This window comes from Cinclus cinclus, chromosome 2, assembly GCF_963662255.1.
Source record: "Cinclus cinclus chromosome 2, bCinCin1.1, whole genome shotgun sequence".
Lineage (NCBI taxonomy): Eukaryota > Metazoa > Chordata > Aves > Passeriformes > Cinclidae > Cinclus > Cinclus cinclus.
Window position 1 is genome coordinate 36,226,873 of NC_085047.1, and position 25,782 is coordinate 36,252,654.

General features: G+C 36.8%; 1 protein-coding gene across 8 annotated transcripts in view; it reads left to right on the forward strand.

The window, feature by feature from the left end:
• Positions 1 to 25,782, forward strand: part of DLG2 (discs large MAGUK scaffold protein 2) — a 966,698-nt gene that overhangs the window by 661,780 nt on the left and 279,136 nt on the right. For all 8 annotated transcript variants that reach the window (XM_062487504.1, XM_062487509.1, XM_062487512.1 and 5 more), the window contains one exon: positions 1,845 to 2,014. In XM_062487504.1, the coding sequence (XP_062343488.1) occupies positions 1,845 to 2,014 (170 nt within the window). The remainder of the gene's footprint in view (positions 1 to 1,844; positions 2,015 to 25,782) is intronic.

A 25,782-nucleotide genomic window follows, 5' to 3' on the forward strand; every position in this document is an offset into this window, starting at 1 on the left:
GAAACTAATTTATAGGTATAATGCATATCCAATAAATGGGAAAAGAGATCACAGAAATAAAATTTTGCCATATATTTGGCACATGAATATAAAGCCAGGAAAATGCATTGGAGAACTGCTTGTAAGGACAAAATAATTTTATCCCTAAGGGGTAAGACCATGTACTTAATAATCTGAAAGAATTTTCTTAAACTGGGTTTACTGACTTTTTCTGCTATTATCCTTTCAGGTTTATTTTGCTGCAGCATGTGCATACGTGTTCTTGAATATTGCATTTATTTATTTAAAATGAAAATTTAACCTCCTTATGAGGGAGAAAAAAGCCTACAGGTGTGAAAAGGCGTACAATCATAGTAGTATAGTTTGGTTTGGGTTGGAAAGAACCTTAATGATCCCTTAATTCCGTCATTCCCATCTTGGGCAGTGACACTTTCCATTTGACCAGGTTGCTTAAAGCCCCTTTCCAACCATGAGAACTTCCGGCATTAGAGTAAACCACCAAACCTGATCTTTCAATAAGATCTGGAAACTTCACTATATAGTACTTTTTATCAGAAGGGAAGCACCAGCTTTGTGTCCTTTCCAAGTTTGACCAGTTTCAAGTAACTGTGTTCTTTTTGTTTTGATTTGGGTTTGTTTTAAACAAAAGCAGCAGCACAAGAACATGACAAAAGTCACCCTAAATTCTCAGTATTCTGATAAACTTATCAATACACAGATCATGTGTTCTTTTGCTGTAATAAGTAACATTTGATAGTTGATTTTTATGTATAGAAACATAACAGAAATGAGAATATTTTTAGCAATCCATATTTGCTTCACTGATTGTCCTTTCAGACATGCAGAAGGACACATTCATTTAAAATATGCCTTTTTCTTCTATACCCAAAATACTTAGAGGCATCTCACAAAAAATGTACTGCACAAGAGCAGTAGAGACTCAATTAATCTAGTTCTTTGGAATTTGCTCTTTTCACTTGTCCTCATTTGCAAAGAAAGGATGGCCCAGTAGTTAAATCATTAGCCTGCTGCTTTGGAGATAGATTTTGCTGTTCTTAAGTTGTAGATTTCCTTTCCAACTAGGACAAATCTGTCAGATAAGAAGAATGTAGCTCCATCTAATGAGGACATTAAGGGTGATTATATGTTTGTCCTCAGATAGTTAGTAAATGCTCAAAGTAAGACTATGAGGGAATTTTATTAATGTTCTAATAAAAAAGAAAGCATGCTTACCATACAGCAGGTCTTGTAGCCTACAGTCAGTGTTTAAAACAAGGAATTTTACTTGAGTAAATTATTTAGCATCAAGCATTCTCTTTTAAATTGTCTGCTTTTTTGTAGGGCAGCATTTTTACTATGACAGCTCTTGTATCACACTATGAGATTTCCTTAAGAGCAGCTGTAGTTGATCTTACTATGGTCTGTAGTAATTGCATGGACCATGAGTGTTTTAAAGCAATTATATTGTTTAGTCAAAACTGTTTTAATGAAGTCTGTAAAGACAAGTTATTACTGATTTCTATCACTATAGTGCATGTAGCCCCAATTTATTAAGGAACATGGTAGGCATGAGTGATTGGGTAGACTCCAGTTTGAATCAGGTATGTCTTTTGGAAGGACTAGGTGCTCTGTCTCATTGCTTGTGAAGCATATTGCATTAAGTGTGTCATCTGGGAGACTTGGACTTGATGACACTTTTGGGTCCCTTCCAGCTCATCATATTCCGCGATTCTGTGATTCCCAGTGAAGTATTCTTCATTTTACAGCACTGCTGACAAAACTGTGTTTGGTCCAAAGTAACAGCTGAAGCACTTAGTACCTGAGACTCTTTGTTTTTCTTGTAGGGTCAACGATTGCATCTTGCGAGTGAACGAGGTTGACGTGTCCGAAGTGTCACACAGCAAAGCCGTGGAGGCCCTGAAGGAAGCTGGCTCCATAGTGCGCTTGTACGTCCGGCGGAGAAGACCTATACTGGAGACCGTCGTAGAGATCAAGCTGTTCAAAGGACCGAAAGGTAGACAAGGAAATTAAAAGACGTCCATCTTAAACTTGGTGGTTAACCTCTCTTGTAGCCTAAATGGCATCTGATCTTCTCGATTTGCTTACTGGTCAACCTGTCAGATACTGAAATGTAGTTCGTTTAGGCTGGTAGAACTTGAATTCATGGTTACGTCTCTTCCTGTAATATAAAGGAGTTGTGGTTTGCTTTGTTTGATGTTCACTGCAGAGATGTGTCATTACGTTCTGAAGAGATAGAGATACAATGTGGCAGCACATATACTACCTCTGAAGCTCCTCTACTCAAGGCCTTTCATTTAAGGCACTGTTGAATGTGGAGTTTCTGAATTCTTCCTCTTTTCAGAAGGGTTTTGGATTATCCACCTTACCCTTTCTACTTTTATTATGCTTTTTTCTAGTTATCTTTAGAACATGAAGATGAGAATATCAACTTACCCTCATCCATAGAAGAATTTTATTTTATTCTTAACAAAGTTATGTGGAAATCTAGCACAAAACCTTCCCTAGTCTAAATGAGCTTTATCGCTTCCAGCAGAAACTTCTGGGTATGGAACAAAAAGCCAAGTTCCTTTCTAGAAGCATTTTTCTTCATAGCTGATTTCTGGAGAAAAAAACACCTATTTTCACAGTACATGTGAATAGAATGAACACCAGTTAATTTTTTTTTTTTTTGATCCTTAATACCTATTTCATAAGAAGGTAATATATATATATATATATATATAAAATATTTGCAGTGCATGTGAGATTATTCTCTCTGTTTTATCTCTAGTGAGTAATCTGCAGCTTTTTCAGTGTTCTTCCTTACATGTCCCCTCATGTGAATATTATAGTATGCTTCTCCATAGGGATTTTTTATTACCAGTAGTGGAGTATATTTAATATATGGAGACATGTTGTTGAGATTGACCTCCAGTACTCAACAAAAACAGTACAACACTGAAAACAGTGCACTCTTAGACACTGCAGTGTATTTATTATGCTTTGCTCTTGGAGAAGAGTAAGATATATTTAAACATGCATCTCATGGTAAATCCCCAAAAGTCTGGATTCTTGTGGTCAATTCCAGTGCTGGATTGTTTTTCTAATAGAAAAGCATTTCTAATGGTATTCGGTATGCATGTGAGTTCACAGTAATAGTGCAGGCAGTGTTTTTAAAGATTTGTGATTAAACTAAGTGCATGAAGTAATAGTCATTTTGAGAGACCTAAGGCTGAAGAAGCTAAAATTAACTTGTCCTTTCTGATTGTGATGAAACAGTAAAAAATATTCACCATGAATAAATTTTTGCTACATTGTGGAAATAGACAAGAGAGGCAATCATTTTCTAATCATGGGTTTGCGTAGTGTTTGTTTAGAGTGTATGCCTGAAACTACTTCTTTTTACAATTATTTTCAGAAAACAGAATGGATACCAAAAAATGTACCTTTCAGGGCAAGCTAAAAAACTTTTGCTGCTTACTCTGAAAATATGACTTTGTATCTATATTCTTATATGACGTTTACTACAGATAAGTGCTATAAATAATTAATTTTATTGTTAAGTTGAATATATTTTTTTATACTTTCACTTTTATAGGAACAAGTTAGCTGGAAACTTGGATAAAAAATAAGTTGATGGGCTAGTTTTCTGCAAAAGCCAGGGGTTTTACCTTCATAATTCAGGCAGTAAGGAATCGTGCTCTATTAGGCTTTCTGTATTCTACAGATAAAAAAAACAAAATGAAGAAAATAAATAATTTATAGTTGGGATGAAAAACTTACCAATATTATTTTTAATATGTAGAGCATTTTTCCTATGATTTTTTTTCAAAATCTTCCATGAAAAAATTTATCCGTTGAGAGGCATCAAACTCTTAGCAGAAGTTGAGAATAAAACCTGCAACTCTTGGCTGTAGTCATTCCTGTGATGCTTATCTCCTCATATTTCAGGTGATTTATCTGTGAACTCGTCTTTCACACCATTACTCTGTGACATAAGAGCCATTTAGTATTTATACAAACAACATTTCTTACTTCTCAGAGTGAAATCGGGCTGTTTTGGTGCCCAGAGCAGGATCTGAAAAACCACATGGTAGCTTCCATAGAGTTCCTTGTTTCCTACTCACAAAATTAATAAAGAAAGTAAATCTGTTTCTGAGACAAGAAGGTTGTTCCATACCAAACTTGTAATAGCAAATATCTTCTCAGTTCTTTTCCTGGCTGTCTCTGTCAGTATATAACCCAGCATTTACTGATTTCATTCCTTACTGCCCTGAGAATTTGCCACATGAAAGCAAGTCTTGGCTTCCCTAATGCCAGGTAGATTCAGAGATCCCTAACTTGCCTGTCTATGTCTACTAGATTATAACTTTAAGCAGTTGAAGTTGGTGAAGAAGGAAATTTGCAAGGCTTTACATGTAGAGGTACTTTTCATTTCATCTGAGGATTCAGGATGAGGGCTTTTACAGTTATTAGTCCATAGAGGTTAGTTGGGCTTTTTAATAGGCGTTAATTTTTGTAGCAAGCAACCACCATATAAAAGACATTGATTAATTTGGTGAATGTATTTTAAACATCAGATATTAAATAAGCATTGTCTGGTGATGGTTTGGGGCATGTGACGGGGGAAGGGTGAGGTTGTGTACTGCCAGGAGGTCCCTTCTGAATGCAGACACCCATGTGGTCCCTGTTGCTTTAGAAAAAGGCTCTCCTAGTGTCATATGTGCTAAACCTGTAACCCTTTAGTTTTATTTTTGGGGGGAGAAGAGGTAAACAAAGACACAAATGAGTTGTGTAATAGGAGAAGCAAGGGTTCAAAGAGAGCTGCAGCTGTATAGGCATTTAAAGCTGATCATCACTTTGACACACCTGATTGCAAATACTGGCAGATAGCCATAGTCTGTGTCTTGAAGGTAATTGCTGTCATCCTTGCAGGCTCTTCCTCTCTTTCATGTGCTTGGGAGATTGTCTTTTGTATGCTTCTTGGATGTCTCTTCAGTCAGGCATACAATTCACTGTATGGCTTTGCAAAGGATGGAGTGGCCAACAGTAGATGTTTTGTTTCAGTCACTTCCAGGACACTGCAGATTTTAGCAGCCAGCATCTCTACAGTGGTTGACAGCTGTAACAAATATATACTTGCAGCTTTCTTATTTAAATCATTGGGATTTGACTACTGAAAATCCTGTCATTAAGTAATATGCTTCTCTTGCTCTGTATTGAAACAAGACCAGCAGTAATGAGAATGGATTGCACATGCTGCAGTGTTTGTTCCTGGGGAGCAAAATGCAAGCATTCAAAACAAAGCAATTTAATGACACTGGCTGGCTTTATAATATAACATGTGCATTAGCGTCGTGTAAGACCCTGCAAAGAATTGTGTTTGGGCAGTGAATTGTGAACTTCAGTCACTGTTCAGGGATTCCAGTGCTCCTTCCCATTTAATTGCATTTGACTGGAGGCTTTCAAACCAAAGTAGTTTCACTGACCTCAAGATTTTCATGCTGTCCTATCACACTCCAAATATACTTTTACTAAACCCAGAAGCATTGAGTAGTATGATGGTGCACAATTAGTTTGCTGATGCACAAGTGACAGAAGTGAAACTTGATTATTTTTTTTTTCATTTTTAAACCATCAGCATAAAAATGTATTTCTACCACTGTAGAAAATTTCTGGTAGTCAGAAACTTGGGTAAATATAGAGGTCATGTAAACTATTACCTACCTACTTGCCTATCTAGTTGATAATGTAAGCTCTGATATAATCTACCAGAAGAAAAGAAAAAAAAAATGCAGGCAGAAAATAAGGATTATCATAACTACAGGAATGTTGGATCAGATGATAAACTTTTGACCTCACTTCTATAGGAAATGCATTGTCTTAAAAGACATCAAAACGGCAGAAATTATGTTCAGGGTATGTGAAGCAGAACAGCTGAGTACCAGAAAACTTCAGAGGAGAAATGTCAGACTTAAAAACACCCAGAAAAGGAACAACATAAAGGACAGCTAATTTTGCTATGTGGATATTCTGGTGGCTTGAGTATAAAGTCATAGAGAAACAGGATTACTTTCCCACACCCTTCATGATAATAGTGCCTATCATTACATTGTTTGAGCCATGTCAGGATCCTGCCATGATGGCTGGAGCTGCCCTTCTGTTCATGACATTTTAGATTAAAAGGCTCTGGACAGAACAGCAGCTCTGTCACTTTTTGATTCCTAAAAGCATGCCTTTTCTCATTCCTGATGAATTCAGTCAGTTACACATTCTCATGAGGTCCAACTCACACTGCTATGGGCACTAAAACATGTTTGGGGCACTTAATCCTCTACCCTTTCTGCTCTCAGAATCAGGGCCATATAAAACTTCTCTTTTAATTCATTTGGAGTGTGATTGTATTTTGGGGCTTCAGATTAAAAATTAATGCATCTCTTAAGCACTGTTCAGCCCCATTCTATATCTCCCTTTGGATGGCTATTCTTCTTACCTTTAATTTCTTAATCAGCAAAGACTAAGATTCTAAACCAGACACCTCAAGAAAATATGCAAAAATAAAATGGGATTAATATAAAAGGCATAATGCGCACTTATTTTGGGAGTTATGTATATCTGCCTAAATGTTAGACTACGTCACTGGGCATAACCAGTTCCAGAGTTCCCATTTCGCTGTGCTCTGTGCTGAACTGAAGTGCATGGTAGATTTTCTTTTCCTGTAACTATTTGTTTTATTTTTGATGGCACTGAATAAAATCTGTGGATGGTAATGAAGCTTTCTTACTATACTAAGAAAAGAATCAGTATGGTTTAAGTAGTGTATTTTTTAACTCTCTGATAAGTTATGAGATTTTCTTGAGAAGATGCAGAGATTTTTCACCATCAGTATAAGGTATGATTTCACTCTAGATTTATCTTGAATTGTTGCTGAAATGTCCTCTAGTCCATTACTACCTGTAGTTTCCTAGAGGTTCATGCTTCTTTTTTCATAAGAATAGATGTATTTTAATTTGGATTAATGGCTTCATTGGAAATATCTTGTGTGTTCTGTTGCATAGATAGTATCCCAGCTTGCAGTGACAACTGAAATAGTCCCAAAAGTACAGTTCAATTATGTGTATTTCAAAGTGTCTGCTAAAAAAAAAGTGTTCAATTCAGAACAGCAGAATAGAGGGTTCACTTAAAAAAAATTGTAAGTGCTGCTGTCAGTAAGAAAGGAGGAAACTTACGACTTTTATCTAGCAAAGCAAAGTCAAAAGTTATCTTTTTATCTCAGGTAATAGCTACAGCACTTAAAATGAAAGAAGAGGCTTTTTGCAAACAAAGAGCCCCAATTATTTATTTCCCGATTTGAGAGAACAGTGAGAGCTTTCAGATCTTGCTGTTTGATAACTGATTGCAAGTGCTTGCTTTAGACTGATGATGATATTTTTTCTTCTTGTTATATTGCAGCTATCACTTCTACTACTTTAATGATCTATTTTCTCTAATTTAAGAGATACTAAATATGTCATAGCAAGCTTTAGCATGTGGGAATAGGGGGGTTTATGGCAAGTTATGCAGATATTTTCTTAATTTAAAAAAAATTAAGAAATTTTTTGTAAGATCTGAAGTGCTTTCAAAAAAATCATTTTTTCACATTTTGAACAGAATCCTTATGGTCGTTGAAGAATTTTGGTCTTATGATAATATCAGCTGTGAATTTACTTATGGTTTTCAATGTTCTCTTCCTTCTGTGCTCTGTTAATCCTCATCTAAAACAGAGCAAAATGGGGCAACTTAACAGACAGAACCACATAAAAATGAAGAAGCAGACAAATTTTCTCAGGACTGGGTTTAAGAAACTATTTTGGTTCTCAACTCTAATTTAAGTGCTTCACTTCATATTACTGTAACCATATCATGTACTTCAGGTACAAATAGAAGACCACCAGAACTGAAACCAAAATATCATTTTTTGTGAAATGCCTTTGTTTGAAGGAACTTGTATTCCCCCCAGTTAGCAGAAAGTGCTCCATTAAACACTAATACATAATGTTCCAGTTTTAAGATAGTGGCTCAAATTTGTAAGTTAACATCACTAAAAAGCAGGGCTTCCCTGCAGGCTAGGATTGCCTAATGTAAGAATATGTGACTATCTGATAGTTTATCACATGAAAATTTTATTCTCTTGAAAATCTATGCTATAAAAGCCCCTGCTGTTTTCCAGACATATTTTGACACAGTCGTGTTGCCCGTGCCTGATGTGGTAAAAGTGATAGATTATATCTGCACCTTTATATTTCCCAGACTGAGGATCATGTTCTCTAATTTAAGTGATCATAAGTGCATACAGCTGCTATTATCATATTCTTCTTTATGGTATAAATAAAATATCAAATATATTATCTGCCTTTGGTCACTAAAGACTTGCCATCTCATTTGTGTAAGTTACCTTACATAAAGTTTTTCTTTAAAAAAGCCCACATTGATTCTGTGAGGAGGTTCCTTCCATTCCTGAGGAAAAGCAGTTCTTGTATACAATTTCACAAAGTAAAAGTTATTATTAGAGTTATACGTTAGTTCTAATTTTTCAGGCTTTTTGTAAAGTCCTTTTGTCTTTGTGGAGAAAGAATGTAAATCTGTTATGGTTTTTTGTCAGAAATGCAGTTTAATGGAAGGAAGTGGTGAAATCAGCTTGTCCTCACATCAGACCTAATTCAACCATCTTTGAAGATTAATAATCAGTCATTTAAGAAATAATTTTCTAAGTGAAAAAGGATAATTTCAATGAGAATTCAAAATTCCTCCTTCTGCCTCGTTGCCTCACCTAAAACTGGAGCTACCCTGTGAACTGTGGGATATTACTTGCTTGAAATCTTTTATATTTTCATTATAACTATGATTTTTCCCCTTTCTATTTAACTGTCATTTTCCATTGGCAGTAAAGAAATAAAAAGCATTTCTGGGAAGACTGTCTGGCAATATTATATGCATGTATTTTGTCTGTTTTTCCCTTGAAACCATGAAGCTCTTAAGAACTCTCCAAACAGGTCCGAAGAATCCTGTGCTCATATGCAAAATGAACATCTAATCTCATAGTAGATTTTAAGTATCATTTTCCAGAAATCATTCACAAAGAATAAGGTTACCACTGATATGAACATTGCTTTCTGCAGTTCCATCATGCTAACTATTTCTGAAGTGGTGCTGTAGCAATTTCAAAGTGCAGTGCTGTATTTTTAATAGCCAATTGAGATGGCTATAAAAATCCGGTACTGTGCATTAAGATCATTACTAAATTGCTTCAGCAATGCTTACTGATGAGGCAGCTTCAGCAGAACACATTTCATCTTAATGAACTGTGGTTGCAATAGAGCAAAAACAGCAGCTCAGGGAAAGATAGATGTGCAGGTAGGCTTGGATGCCAACAAACTGGAGATTTTGTTTCAAGAAAAATAAGTTTTGGTTGGTTGCTTTTTGTTTTCAGTGGAGAAAGAAAAGAAATCTGTCATCTTTTTCATTACAGTTGAAGTTAAATGGCAGAAGACAGGGCTATGAAATTGTGTCACATCAGACCAAATTCAACCATCTTTGGAGCTAAGTAGATCTTTGACGTTTCAATTGACAAAATTTTCTGTGCTTGTCCTTTCTGAATTAGGTAGGATTTTTGTATTATTATCCAGTTGCTTAGATAGTTTCATCAGCTCTGAGCAGAGACAACAAAGGGTATTCTATTCCAGTGTGACCTTAGTTTTTGTTGATCTGTCATGAGGTGTTGGATCTTTTGCTGTGGTCAGAGTTACTTCTGAGGCTTTTGATGCAAATCAAGAGCTGTTAGCATGGTTTACTAGATTCCCCTGATAATTTCTCAGCTCAGCTGTTGGATAAGTGATGAATGCATCTCCAGCTTTTGTTCATATGGCATCCTTCTGGGTGACAAAAAAGCCAACCATTTAAAAATTCTGTACTTGATTTATCCCGTCCTTGCGGAAATGCTTCAAAGGAACTTGCTTTCTAAATGGATTTCCCAGTTACATAATGATCTCCAGCATGCTGCTGGAAAGTTTCTTGGAACATCTTTTGTCTCAGGCTTGTATGAAAAACTGTGATGTATGTGCTTAGGGATTCTACTTGACACTGTGTCCTTTTACTCTCTGCAATTTTTAAAAATCCCAAAGACTAAGTGCTTTTCTTGGATTTTTTTTTTTCTGTCTATGCGAAATTTGAGGGCAATTCCCCGTGGATCTTGGCCTGCTTCTTTTTCAGTTCTAAATTTTTGTCCTGACTAAATGTAATACAGTAAGTCTCATAATTTTGTCATTATAGCATGCCTTTGTAGTCCTTTTTTCCTCTAGGTTGTAAATTTCTGGGTCAGAAAATAGTTTCATCATTCCCCTGCCCATTCTAGAGTGCTGTGTAAGAGTTAAAAGGGGAGTTAGAGACGATCCCTTTCAAGATGTTTGCCACTGCTATTTTCATCAGGAGGACAGGAGATTCAGCAGACAGTGTAGCTGTCTGGAGTGTTAATTGTCTCATCAGAATTTCCAGATACATGATAAATCAACAGATAGGGAAGGACAATGGTGTCATTTGCTAAACTACTCAGCTGAGCATGGAAAAACGTCTTTCGGTAGACAGGAGACCAACATAATTTTTTCTGTTTCTTAGTGGAGGAGTGAAAATTTCCTATGGAGTGGCAGTTTTCTTGGCCTTTTTCTCCTCTACCTATCTGATCCTTGTTTTAAATTTTCAGGTAAATTTAAGATTATTATTATTATTATTATTATTATTATTATTATGCTTTACCTTTCACCACTTTAATAATAAAGTTATATTACAACTATTGTAGGAGCCTGATTGACATCCTGATGCAACAGAAGATGGGAATTAGCCTGCGGTGTAAAATATGTTCATTGACACAACATCTTTCATTTCACCTAGGAAGTCTGAAAATCCTTACATTCCCTTCTTTGGAGACCTTCAACCTTTTTTCAGTATAAAGCCCAATGTGCAAATTAGTCACATGAAACTACAGAACAGTGTTTTCATCCCTTATTTTTCAGTTAAGGATATGTAGCAAGTACTGTCTTCTTGATAGGTTTTAGATGTCCAGATCTTTTTCAAGACAGCTGCTGTCTTAAAGGCAACACACATCAGCAAAATATTGCACTGCCATGAAGAGCACCTTTGAAAGAATAAATGGTATTTAATTAAATTTTTATATCATGAGGAGCTGTAGCTCTTCATTTTTGTCTCTTCATTTTTCTTGCACCTTTTTGCCCAGTAATTGTAATCATGGGCAGACAGTATTTTAAGTCTTCTGACAAAGGCATCACAGATTCTAATCACAATGGAGAGACAAAGCTGGCTGCAACTTTAGAGATTCAAGTGATGTGGTAAATAAAATACCACACTGCAGCCTATTTAAAAATTATTTTAGATTGTCAATATTATTTTGTTTGCAGTAATTGGAAAGAAAAAGGAAAGAGTTACATTGAGGTATCTCTGAGCATCTAAAGGGAATAGCTGTCTTAGAAGTCAAACACCAAAGTGATTAATTACAATAGTTGTTCATCTGGCTATTTCCAGTCCTTTCTGGACAACTCTAGTCCTATCCACAGGTCTGTCATCTTCATTTTGTTTAAAGTATCTGAAATTCTAGATGAAATTTAGAACAAAAGAAATAATACATTTGTCATAAAGAAATTTCCCTATTGTATTTTAGCTTTGTCTTGCCATTTGTTATTTTAGAACATTTTTCCAACAGCTTTGAAGAACTGCTCTTCCTTCATCAGTTAGGGGCAGTTTTGTTTGTTTGTTTTGTGTCATTAAACATTATATTAGAATTCCTAGAAATGGCAGCCACTTTTTGGAGCTGAGCTAGAAGACCCTTTTTGTTTGCCATGGAACACACTACACTGACTGTGCAGATGATCATTCTTTGCAATTGGCTGACATAAGATACAAGACCAGAAAGTGCAGGCTCTGGGACTCCAGTGCAAAAATGTTCTGGTTCTGCTTGTATCACATCAGTGATGTGTACAAAGGGCAGCTGAGTTTTTACATGCAGTGAAGGTTCCTCTATTGCAGACACAGTGAGATTCTTACAGAAACAAAGTAGAGCCTTGCTGTGCCAAAGTCTTGTGCTCCCTGACACGTAGACAGCTGTTCTTCAATTCTTCTTCTTTTGAGTTGGCAGTAAAGCCATTGATTTATGGGAGTATCACTTGTTCTTCTTACCTTGCAGAGACTCATTTAAGATGTTTTTCATTCAAAAATTCTGCATCTTGGTCCAATGGCAAGTTGATAAATTTTTCTCAACATTAAGCTTTTGGTGTGTTTGGTAGATGAAAAAATTACTGTGACCTCTTCAAGTGCAGATTTTGGCTGTTGTGTGAGAAAGGCAAGGAGATCTCTTGATATTTACATCTTTAGTGGCTAATTTTGGAGAAAAATGAAACCTTGAAAGCTTGAAAAAGCAAATTATATCTGTGGAGGAAATCTCCATGAAACCAAAAATACTTGGGAGTATATCCAAAATATTCTGAGAGCACAAAGATCTGTGTTCATTACCTGGGATGTTGGCTTATGAATTTTGGGTAGTAACTTATATGAACAAATAACAAACCTGCTCTTGGATTCTTTAGAAGAAAAAAAAATTGCCCTGTCATTATTTGTTGATAGGAAGAAATAGTTGCAAAGCAAGATCTTGGAGCTTCGCGACATGTAAGAAAGGGTATAATGAAACAAAAACTCTTTAGGATATGATAAAAGATACATTGCATAAGCTAAAAGAACAACAGCCCCAAGATATGCTTGACATGTTTATTTTGGAAAGTGGTATGTGCAAATAAGGACATGATATACTTTTTCTCAAAACTGTGTTTTGTTTTGTTGGGGTTTTTTTTGTGTGTTTCTTATGCAAAACCATTTGTAGGCTGTCTTATGAAATTAACAGAAAGGCATATTATTCACTCCAACAGAGAGAACTGAAATAAGGCAACATAATATTACAGCAAATAATTTAGTGGGATTGTTTATTGCAGGCACATTTACATTGTATATACTGTAATTGAAAAATAAACTCAGTGTAAATGGTAGGCCAGTGATAAATCTTATCCACAGTCTCTAGGTCAGATGTGTATAATTTCTAAATTCAAATTATTATCAAATGTCAGAGCCAAAATTTCTGAAATTTATTTTTAAATTGCACTTTTAAATAACACTATAGCAAATCCGACCCCCTCTGTAATGCAGGATTGTAGTTTTAGAGATGTATTTGGCAGTCACAGAGAGATGTTGTCATTGTAGGTGCTGTCAAGACAAGATGTGACAAGTACCAACCTTTTTGCTGGCATCAGTTTTCACAGAAAGGTTGTCTCTGATACAGTTACTATCATGATCAAAATCAGCAACAGTGGGACAAGATCTCAGCCTCAAATGAAGAAGCAATAGGTCTGGCAGCACTTAAAGAAGGTAGATACTCACACACTTACAGGTCCTGATTGTCTTGATGGCAGACCACTAGAATTTATCTGATGACATCTGAGTGCTGACAATGGTTGGGCTTGAACACCCATGGGGAGAAGGTAAGGTGAAAAACTGGAAAGATGAAGCAGAAAATACATCCTTATTGAAGTGAACAAGAGGAACCGAGGGACTGTGAAGCCATCAGTGTATTTTTAGAATCTCAGAAAAAGTAGAAAAGTAGAAAATCTCTTTATAGGCATCTAGAAAAAGGTTGAAAAGTAATGATAACCAGAAGAGACCATATTTCTCTTCTGCAATGCTTCCTCGTTTTTCTCAGATGACTCCATGTGCTGGGAGGCTTCCACACTGAAAATGCTCTGAAAAAGCAAAGACATAATTGAGCAGGGTCCGCTGCAAGGTGCTTTCAGTAGAAATAACCACATAATCTGCTAAACAGTGCTAACATATAACTGTAGGAAAAAGAAACATGTGGAAGAGTAGCTAGAATTTTGTTAGCTGTAACATCTTGTCTCTAACACATCCTGCTGTGATGAAACATTCAAATGCTGTATTTGGTTTTATAAATTGAGGTATGGTGTATAAAACATAGGAGCATTCCTTTCATCCTTTACAGATAAAGCTTTGAGCTCTGTACTTCGAGAAGGGTGTATGCCAGTTGGAGCAACTCCAGGGGAAAGCTGTAAAAATGATCAGAGATTTAGAAAACCTGTCCTACAATGAATAAATGAGTGATCTGGTGCCATTTACCTGAAATACCAAAGACTAAGTAGGAGGTGGGGGGGCAGTTTATCAGCTCCTGATAGCAATCTTGCCTTGCAGCACATCTTTGAAGAGTGAGTTTGCTCTCTGTGCTCCCTAGGGAGGGTGTGAAACAAAATTTAATAGACAAATAATAAACAATGTTTGTACTAGATGTAGAAGAAATTAGGATTGTGATTACCAGGGAGGACATCAGGTCTGTAGCATGGGAAATACATAGGTATGCCAGACAGCCATTTGTTAGGCATAATGCAACTGTAGTTGCTTCTACCTCAGGCTGAGAAGAATAATGATCTATTGAGTTTCTTCCTGTCCCAAGATTCATAACAAAATTTTCTCATTTCACTATACTTTGAAGACAAAGATAAGGCATTGGGCTCTTTAAATCCTCCATCTGCAGAAATGAAGAGGGTGTCTTCCAGACCAAAAAACATGTCCTTTTTTTGTCCTCAACAGTAATTTTATATTTTTATTTTCCATCTTTTCTTTCCTTTAGGACGGATAAAACATTTTGGAAAAATCTTCTGAGCATGGGAAAATAGTAATGGATATTAGAACAGATAATCTGGTATCTTAATCTGCATTTCTCTGTCTTTTCAAATTTCTGTTGCTCAAGCCAGGATCATACTCCTTAGGAACAATTTGATTTGGCAGGTGGCTGATTCTTCACCAAAGGGTGTTTTCACAGCATGTTTCAGTATTTGGAGGTTGGTGAAAAACTGCCTTGCTTTGAACTGCACCAAGTCCTTTAATGCTAAGTCTTGATTACATATAAACTGTTGTACATATAAACTCAATCAGAGCTGAGTTTCTTTACACCTAAAATCAGTCTTGTAGGCTTTGGGTGAGTCTCACTGGTATGAATCTTTCATCCATCTTTTCATCCAGCTGCCTAAATTTTCCAAATGGGGCCAGAAATGGCCTGTGAATAAATCAAGATGTTAGTACATTCATTTTTTTCCCCCAGGGTTTCATTTTTCATTGGAAATGCAGCATATATAGTTCCCAGACACTGACCTACACCCTGGCTCTGGCATTGCAGGAAAGTTCAGTGTTTAATATTAGCTGAAATAGCTGATGGAAAGGCCACATTAATATCCCTCCTAGCTAGAACCCCTCAAGGGACTAACAGCAGGGTCTTGTGTTGTGCTGTATCTCATTAAGAGGGAAACTCTTGCTTGCAGAAAATCTGTAGTGTAACTCATGCTTGAACAACCATATTTTTTAAGTGTTATACTCTGCATTTCAATTCTGCTAAGCACAAAAAAAATCTTTAATAGTCTGGAACCAGTCTGAAAAAAAATCTGCAATTTTGTTTCAAATTTGAGTTCATATTCTCTTTCTAGTTAGGTATGCTAGAATTCAATTCCCTAAGCAAATATTTGGCATCATTTCTGAGAAGTAATAAAATTACACAGTGATTAAAGAATATTTTGGGTAGGAAGGGAGCTTTAAAGGTCATCTACTCTCAGCTTTCTTGCAATGATCAAGGACATCTTCAACTAGACCAGGTGTCTCAGACCCCCATCCAATGCACCCCTATCCTTGAACACTTCCATGGGTGAGGCATCCACACCTTCTCTGGGCAACCTGCTCCTCACCACCCTTACAGTAAAGAGTTTCTTCTCAATATCTAATCCAAATCTGCCCCCTGAGTTTAACGTCATTACCCCCTGTACTGTCACCAGAGGTCATGTCCTCATCTCTTTTAGAAAGACACAAGTGTCTGACTTTACTCATTTTACTCTGTGAGAGTATAGGGTGCTTCTCACCGGCAAATAAAACATTTTTGCTTTGCTTTGCTTCCTAGACAGCATCATCAGTAAACTGAACTAAGGCATCAAACTACAGCTTGAGAGAGACAAAAACAATCGAAGTGCAATGACTCATGAATCCATTTTCTGAGTGGTTTTGCCTTATTACTTCTGTTCAATAAGCACCATCTATTTTCCTTCTCAGTATTATTTATATACCTGTTCAACTTTTAATATCATGGCTCCATAAATTGACTTACATAAAAAAGCAAAATTATACGTACATTTGTGCCTTGATTTCGCTCTGTGTTTTTAAGAAGGAAGTAACTGAATGGATGACAGATTGATTATTTACGGGTTGATTGCAAACAGATAAGAGGCTGCAAGATGAACTTTGATTTCATTTTGTATTTTCAAGCTTCAACATAATTGACAGACAGCTTTTCAGTAAAGTATTTCTGCTCAGCTTTGCAACAGGGATGAGAAGATAAATGTTCCATTTCCCTCATCAGCTGGAGGACAAATAAAAGAAACTGATGAGTCTGTCCCTGAGATGTATGGTTTTTAAACAGATCCCAAACTGAAAGACTGGTCCTTCTTTTTCCATTTTATTGGTGACAAATTGTTAAATATTTCTCAAGGAGCCATTCAATTTGGCAGAGACCCAGCTATACTCATTTAAAGATATATCACCTAATGTTATACAAAGCAAATAGCATCTCTCCCTGAATTGGAATAATTTTTCCTGTGTCAAATCTGTAGATTTCAAAAATGAATCTATATCAGAAAAAAAAAAAAAGGGCATACGTAGTACAAAGCCTTAAAGAAAATAACTTCTCATCACAAAGTAAAAACTACTTTAAGGCAGATCTTGATGTGCTCATCTACAGGAACAAATGCTTTTCATTTGCATTATTAGGAGATGAAATATCTTGTTCTGCTGTCAGTAATTACAGTAATTTGTGCAGAAAATGACATAGGTACTATTTGTTAATGACTGGCAAACTGTGATTGAATGTCAGCATAAATTTCGTTCCTACACCTGAAATAGCTGGTGTATTTTGTGCATGGAAAGTGAACCAACCATGTTTCAGGATTTGAACCCAAATTAATATATAATGTAAAGACAATAGCAGGCTCTGGATCTTCTCATTGCAGTCGTTCCAGGTGTCTATAACTGCCTGTCTCTTGGCACTGCAGAAGAGTCACACCCCTGTTACTTTTTTCCTTTGCTCAAACCTTATGTGTCTGAATTTATGTAGCATCAGGAATAAAATAAGATCAAGTGAACTTTAAGGTCATGAGCAGTGAGTGAAAAGAGAAAAAAAAAAAAAAAAGCCTCCAAGATTTTGTTGAATTGCCTGTGGAAGAGAGGAGACCATCAGGAAATGGGTCTTCTCTTGGTTTTACACCTGTGAGATCTAGATCTGCTGTGTTGATCCCATTTCCAGATACTTGTCTTCTAAATGAAAACCTTAGAGAGCTGGTTGATTGTTGCTTATGTATTAATGAAAAATGTCATTTATAACAGGAGATGCAAAAAATTAAAATAAATGTGGCTGTAAGGGCATATTTGTGGTAATGAGGCTAATTGCCTTACAAATTTGGGAAAAAAAAGGGACAGTAGAGATAACTCCATTTCCCCCTTTTTTAAACCTGTGTGAATTAACTATACTCTAGATTAGACATTCTCACAATACATGCAAAGGTGGTTAAATCCAACATTCTCAAGCTTTATGCTTCTCTTGAAAGGGTGGGCTGAAGACTTCATATTTGATTCTCTAGTCAGAAAAAGAGGTTCATAGTACCAGTGTATCTTTCAGAACAAAAAATTGCAGAAATATTGAATAAGCATTATTTTTACTACACTGTTTTCTTCCACTATAGATCTGGCTTAGCTCTTGAGAGCCTTACTAACCTATGATTGTTAACTTCCTTTTCTCTCCCTTAAGCTTAGGAGAGCAGTTTCATTTTTTCCTTTCCTCCCAGCAGGACTCGTGCTGTAAAGGCATATTTTTATTGACTGTTTCTCAGGTGCATTACTAGCCTAAACAGTAATTTCTGTCCTACTCTCTTCAGCTACTTGCTCACGTCCCTGCATCTTTCCTTCTTCCCACATAGTTCAAATTGAGTTTGCAGGGAAGCAGTGATGACCTTGCAGTGCTCGCCATAGGATCACAGATCTCTAATGAGGGGCCATGTACAAAAATGTGCTGCCAGCAAAGGGGATGTGTGAACCCAACATCACCCTCATCTGCCAGCTCCTACTGCTGCCATCTCTGTGAATGATGGTCAGTACGCACCTGGTTTGTGATTCAGGTTAATTTGGCTTGGTTTTCATGCCATTTTCAATTTGCCATTTGGTTAGAACATTTTTATGGCTAACACAAGGCAGGCAGTGGGAAAGAAGGCAGGGAGCATATCTGAGTTGTCTCTTTTGATGTTAGTGACTTTTTAGGTCCGTGTATGACAATTTTAAAAATGCACTGTGCAGCCTCCCACCTGGCTTTTTGCTGCTAATTGGGACAACTGGCTGCTTGAAATCATGGAATGGTTTGGGCTGAAAGGGACCCTAAAAATCATTGCATTCCACTCTACATGCTATGGGCAGCAACACCTTCCACCAGACCAGGTTGCGGAAAGCCCCATCCAGCCTGGCTTTGAACACTTTCCCAGGATGTTTTCTTCATCTGTAGTCTTGCATAGTCCAGTTGATTTTTGCCCAAGTGAATGAAAGAGCAGGGGTGAGGATGGGATTAAATAACCCAAAACAAAACCAAAAACCAAAAAGAAAAATGCTGGTAACATAGAAAAAAAGTATGAGAAATAAAACGGGTAGCCTTTAGCATTCCCTTCATATCCCATTCAGCCATACAGGCCACTTATGCTGTGTTTAACATTATTCCCTGCAAGATATAAATGATCCTGTCACCAGGCAGCCAGCCAGATGATGTCTACCCTGAACAAAAATTCTGGCTTTTAGCGCCTCTGGATCTGAGGATTATTTGTCCTTGTGGGTGCGCCAAAAGTATGCAAAAAGCTATCTGCATGAAAAAGAAGTGACCATTCATTCAGGTCAGTTGTAGGTATATGGAAATGTGAGAAGAGAAAGGCATTTAAAAACTTCAGATATAAGCAGTTAATCCTGTTCTTATGTGGTAGATCTTGAATTTTTCTGTTTCAAAACACTAATCTTCACTTTTTAAAAAACCTAATTTGGCTGGTCTTAACATGAAATGTTTAGACTTGGTGTATTGTGTTTATTTCCAAAAGAACCAAACTGCTTGCTATAATTCAGTGTATGTCAAAAATGAAATAATTTTCTTTTTCTTGCACTTCCACTGGTAAAATTGTGACAGTGTGGTTTAATATGATTTTCAGTGAAGTAGAATCTTCATTAATGCTTTGAAAGTCAGATCACTGTGAATAATTAGGAAAATTCCCTGATCTTTTCAAGTCCAATTTTAAAGTATTTTTATGAATTACTGTTATGCAATTAGGCCAGTGCTTGTTGTGAACGCTTTATGGGAATTTTATTCCTAATTAATTTGAATAAGTGTAAAAACACAGGATAAACACAAGTTCTAATGAGGCTCTAAGTGTATTTTCCTAACTTGCTGTTTCCTTTCTTTTCTGCTACATGTGAGGAGAATGTATCTTTAGGGATAAATATATTCAAGCAAAAAATAATAATGGGAAAAACATTAAACTGCAAAACAATAGAAAATAAGGGATTGTTTACATTTGCCTGTCAGAGAACTTTTTCACAAATTCCTACAAATTTGTAATTGTAATTTAACAAGATGTGTTTTTGAGGCTTTATGAAAGATTATAGAAAGATTAGGTTTACTGTTATGATGATGTAAACCAGTGCTTTATTATACCTACAGCATGATTGTTTTTAAACATGTACTCACTGCCTTGCAGCTTTATTAACATTTGCATCATAATCTCAATTTCCCATAATTTCCTTTCTGGCTGGAAATACATATATATTTTTTTAAACCAAGCAGTGTAACGTCTTCTGAGAACAGATTTCTTTCTTTTGTTTTTTAACCTGTTAAATTTGGCTGCAATGTTTGATTTTGATGCCCCAAAAATGAAAAAGTAGTTGGAAAAGAGTTATTTATATTTGCTTCTGAGGCTACAGCTGAGTAACTCAGCAAGAAAATCCCTGAAATATCCAGATGATGTTTTTCCATATTCTGTACTCTTTTGTGTTTCTGACTTTTATGGTCTCTGATGACTTTGATGAATGCTGTGTCCAAAGAGAAGATGTAATACTCGGCATTCCTCTGGCCCCAGCAGAAGAGCAAGCTCAGAGAATGCAGTGGTGGACAGGGATTTTCCAAGACATCTCAGCAGGAAGCTGTTTTGGAACAGATATAAGGAACTGCTGTTAGCAGCATGGTAGCCAAATTTTAAAATTATACAAGCTAACAACATGCTTAGATATTCTCAATCAAAGGTATGGAAATCAGCCTGCCATCCCTCCATCACCAGATAGCAGCTACCACCACAGTCTCTCCTCTGAGTTTTAGCTGGCTGCCCTTTTTCCAAGCCTTCAGTCCTTCAGAGAACTCTTTGTGATAGTATGAATGTCCATATGCAGTAGTGTCTTTAAGCCATTTTAATCTCGAGATCAGTATCTCTGTTTTCATCAAGAATCAAGGACACACCTCTGCACATTCTTGCATTGGGCTGTGCAGCAAGTTTGCGTTACTATAATGCTTTAAATGTCTATGATCTTTTTTCTTTTTTATTAAATCAAGAATGGTTGAAATTAGAACTAACTATACTCTTGGAGTTTACTTTGAAAATTTGAATTTGAGAACTAAAGATTCATGCAGATAAAGGCAAATAAGATGAAAAATGTTACTGTTTAATTTCTATTAAAACCTCACCCAAAATCTGTCTCCATAAAGAAAAGTATCAGTGATCGTTGCAAGTAAAGGATTCTCCTTGCCTGTTGTATAATTCCCAGCTGCCAAGCAGCATCCAGCTACAGCATCTCTTGTGAGCACACTGGCCATACTCTGTGGGAGTGCTGTGTGTGCTGCTCAGTTTGATCCTCAGTACAGGCTGTAGTAATCTGGCATCCCTGATGCTTCAGTAGTATGGAGAGGTGATACACTGGGGAGACAGAATGTAGGGATTAATGAATATAATAACTATAAAAATGGCTGTGGGCAAGAACAAAGGATATGTGTAAAAACAGTTGGATAAATACCTGAAAGCATGAATATATAATGCCACACAGTGTAAGGAGAACAATAATTTTCACTTTGTGTAAGGTGGTTTTGGACAATACTCTTTCTTACCTACTGTCACTATACATCATTTTTATTCCATCTGACATCAACTGGGAAATAACCTGAAACACTAGATATTTCTGAAAGAAAATGTCAAAACAATAAGGAAGATGCTTGAAGTTTTTAACCCAAGGCCATTAGAAAGAAACACCAGATAACAGTATGCTGTGTTAGGACTTGGGCTGCCTTTGTGGTCTAGGCTATTACCCAGTTGTTAGCTACTACACAAAAGAGCCCTCTGAAATTATCTGGGAGCAGGGTCTGAAAAAAGAATTAACAATGGCAATGAAATTAGACAGCTTTTAAATATGTTATGAATGTTAGTAAAAGTTTTATGAATCATACTGTACTTTAGATTGACTTTTTCATGCACAGAACAAAATGTAGTCAAATTTTATTCACATAAGTCCTTCTGGCATAAGATGTCACATGCATCAGGCGTAAGACTTGCTATATGAACTCACTCAAATTGATATTTGAGGCTACTGCTACAACGTGAAGGAGATAAGGTAAAGTGACTTCATATACTTGGGATTAATAGTTTCTCAAGAGCTGATTCCTAGGATGGAAGAGACAGCTCTATAGAGGAAGATTGGTCCCTCTTTGTGACATTGTATCATTATTGTGACACAAACTCTTAATTTTTATTTTGTGATGAATTTTATTTTTGTGTGCACCAAATAAAAGAGGAATCTCTTGTCAAAAATGAACAATAGTAGTAAGTCACAGCTATAACGAGTGTATTAAATATCCACAGTTGTGAGGTGTAATTGTAAGTATTTGCTATATGTATCCTCCAGGAAAGCTGAAACTGGCAACAAGAGGCTTGAGCAAAGGGCGTGGGGAGACATTCCCTGGTAGTCCATTATTTATGATTAAAATTTTTATAGTTTGTTTACTCATATAAACTGGACATAACAGTGGTACCTGTCAAAACAAGTCAATCATTCTATCAGTCAAAGCATTTTATATTACCCATGTTCCTTTCCTCCCTGCAAGTGGAGTTTGGTAAATTAGGAACCTGGATTGGGCATCCTTGTTTCAGGTTTGACAGTTTTAACAAGCTACATCTTTTGTAGCTGTGTTGTAGAAGTGGCTGGCCCTGGGAAAAGCAGGAGCTGCCCCAGCTTCGATTCCTCTTTGCCACATGCAGTTATTTGCAGGAGTATGTGTCATATGCCACAGAGCAGCCAGGCTTGCAATGTCAGGTACGGGCCTCAGTGGGGAAACTGACTGGGGGTCCTTTCTGGCGCTCCTTTCTGTTTTGCTGCGTGAAACAGTCCCTTAAAATCTGAATTCACACGGTGCTCTGGAGCAAATCCATTTGTTTCACACCTTTAGAAAATAAATATGGCAAAAACCAATTGAGAGAATGTATAGGGAGGGGTAGTGACATTTACTCATGAAATCTCTGAATAAGTTAACCATTTGTGATCTTCCTTTCACATATTTTATTCACTCTCTGTTTCATCCACATCCCCCAGGGTGCATGTGCCAAGGTGGTCTGGCTCACTTGTGCGTGACACAAAGGACGTGGGACATCAAACCCTTAACACATCTCTTAGTTGGCAACCATGAACTGACAGGTTTTTGGATAAATTATTTATACCCTCTAGGAGTCTTGTGTTGTTATGGGTGGTCCTTTATATTGAATACTTTCTTCAGTCTCTAAGCCACCAGGTGGCTGCTCATCTGCTGATGTTTTTCATTTAGCAAACACACATTTTTATCGATATGATCTGCTTCCTTGATAGGCTTACAGGCAGGAGAATGGCAGGAGTCACATGCTGCAATCTTGCTGCCAACATCCCACTGTTACGGTACAGGGTCTTCTGCTGGCAAGACACCTGTTCAGTAGTCTTACACAGTCCAGACATTCTGTCCTGGCTTGACAGAAATGACTCATTTTGATTTTTATTGCTTGGAATACTCTGTACTGTCAACACACGATTTCTCTAACCTTTGGTCTTTCTTCTAGTGCTTCTATACCTACTCCCATTCACGTTTCATTTGTTAATATGTTAATATTTCTGTTTAAAGTCCTATGGCAGTTGTGGTTTCATTAAGTCTATGCTCACAGGTCAGTTATGAGGTAAGGTATACTGTGGTATAGCTAGGAATTAGGAATTGCCCGTTTTGTGTCTCTAAAGCACAGTCTTGGTTAACTATCTGAAAAACAAACACTTCTTAACTACATTTTAATGTTATGACTTAAATGCTGCTTTCTTTGGTTTCCTCTTATCGGGAGCTGTGAAACTCGTATTGGATTTGTGTTTTAAAATCATCAGTCTGATGATTTAAAATAAGCTTGGTTCTCTGTGTAGAATAGTAGCAAAATGCAGCATCCATTTTCAGTGTTCTGACTGAGTTTCTTTAACTTCACTTCTCATTAGAAAGCTGACATTACATAGCTGCAGTTGATATTTAGGTTCCCTCCCTGGTTACTGCAAAGTGGTATGCCTGCAATGTAATTAACCCACTGTGTCTTTAACAGAGGTTCTATTATTTATTATTTATTAGTCCAACTTTTATCTGGTATGGCAAATAATGCAAAATATATGTTAAGAGTAAAATATTTTAACATGTTCTTGCTAATAATCCCAGGAAAAGACATTACTAATTATCTTTGACTTATTTATAGTAGCAGGGTTTTTCTGCCGTTTCCAGTTTTGGTGGCATAGCTTTTGTTCCTGTTCCTTTTCCTCTTTCTTGTACCAGAAACGTCTACTGTTTCATGGGATTAGTACACATTTTTGTTCACAGGATCAGTGATCAGCATTTGTGGAACCCAAAGGCAGAATTTTACAAGCACATATCCAGTGGAAATGGAAAAAATGAGGTTTGACTCAGCCTTCCTAGTTTACACATTGAGTCAATCGTATATTGTCAAGCCTATCCTCTTCAGTGATTTTGAACGAAGCTGAATGGTACTAGGATGTGTACCACTGTTAAATCCAGTTCGTTCTTTTTTCCCCTCTTGAAGTAGTCTCTTCTTCACTGAACCATAGAAAAATGGAAAGGTTTGGGTTGGAAGAGATCTTTAAATTCCAACCCTGTTACTCACTAGTCCAGGCTGCTCAAGGCCCCATTCAACCTGGCCTTGAACACTTCTAGAGATGAGGCATCCACAGCCTTTCAAGGCAACCTGTGCCAGTGCCTCACAACCATCATCATAAAACATTTCTTCCTCAATTCCATTCTGAATTTATCCTCCATCTAATTCCTGTTGTGAGGAATTTGAGCACTCTGTCCAAGATCAGCTGTTTCTATGAAGTAGATTGCACATCAGCCAAAGAGGAAGTGATCAACTCCTGATCTTCTGTGTTCTGATGGAAATGTTTTCCTAACAAAGGAGTCAACAAGAAAAAAGCTCTGCTGTTAAATATGCTCTTTTATTTAGAGGGGGGATTTAATTCAATGGAACAATGAAAAATACCATTTAGAAAACATACCTTATGCCATTCCTCTCACTTGTTTTAACGATTCTCTGCTTTTAAAACTGAGTAAGAGTCTGATATAACACTAACTTGATGTAATGAGTGACCAGGGATTGAGCAAACCTTTCTGAAGTCTTCAAACAGAAACCCTCAGTCTACATGAACTCAGATTTTGAACTTTCGTAGCACTGATCTTCCCACTCGCCTCTTCCCACATCCAGACCCCAGCCTTTCAGAAACCAAAAGTGTGATTCACCTCATCTCTTTCAGATGTCTTGCTGAGATGAGATGAATCACACTTTAAAAGCTCTTAATGTATTTTCAATTATCTTACAGGTAGTATAAATGATAAGCATAGCTGTCTGATGTCATTTGGTCATATGAATCCTACCCAAAAGTTTTCGTGTGGTACACCTTTCCATGTGCCCTAGCAATTAGCAGAAGTCATTTAAATAAAATTAAATGGGCCATTATTCCATTCCCTGTTCTTTCTAAGAAATCTTTTTAAGAAGGCAAGTATGATTAAGCAATGAAATTAAGTCATTATTGATTGACATGAAAAATTCTTCTCTTCCTCAGTTTTCTTTCCTACCCACTCTCCCTTTGCTCCCCACAGTATTACCCCATCTTCTTCTGCTCTTTTAAACCTTTTTATAATCACTGCTAGTTTTTTTGATGCCTAAAGTCAGACCCTGCTTACAAATACAATGTATCCCACGCATTTTATCACATTTAAATTTTATGTAAACTGCAGTAGAAAAAGTTACTCCTTTCATTATTGTAAGCTTCACTTTTTTAATGGGAGCAGCCTGTGTTAGTACTCCTTTGTTTTATGGTTTCATACGTCCATTGTACTACAACCATGCAAACTGTAAGCCAAGCACCTCACTCTGCACTGCAGGAGTTTCAAGTGATTATTTTGGCTATTACTTGCTTGTGTTGCAGCAGGACCAGGCTGGATTAGAGTCCACGTTGTGCAGAGTACAGAGCAGTTGTGTGTGCAGCAATGACCTTGCCCTTTACACACACACACAGAGCATCAGTAGA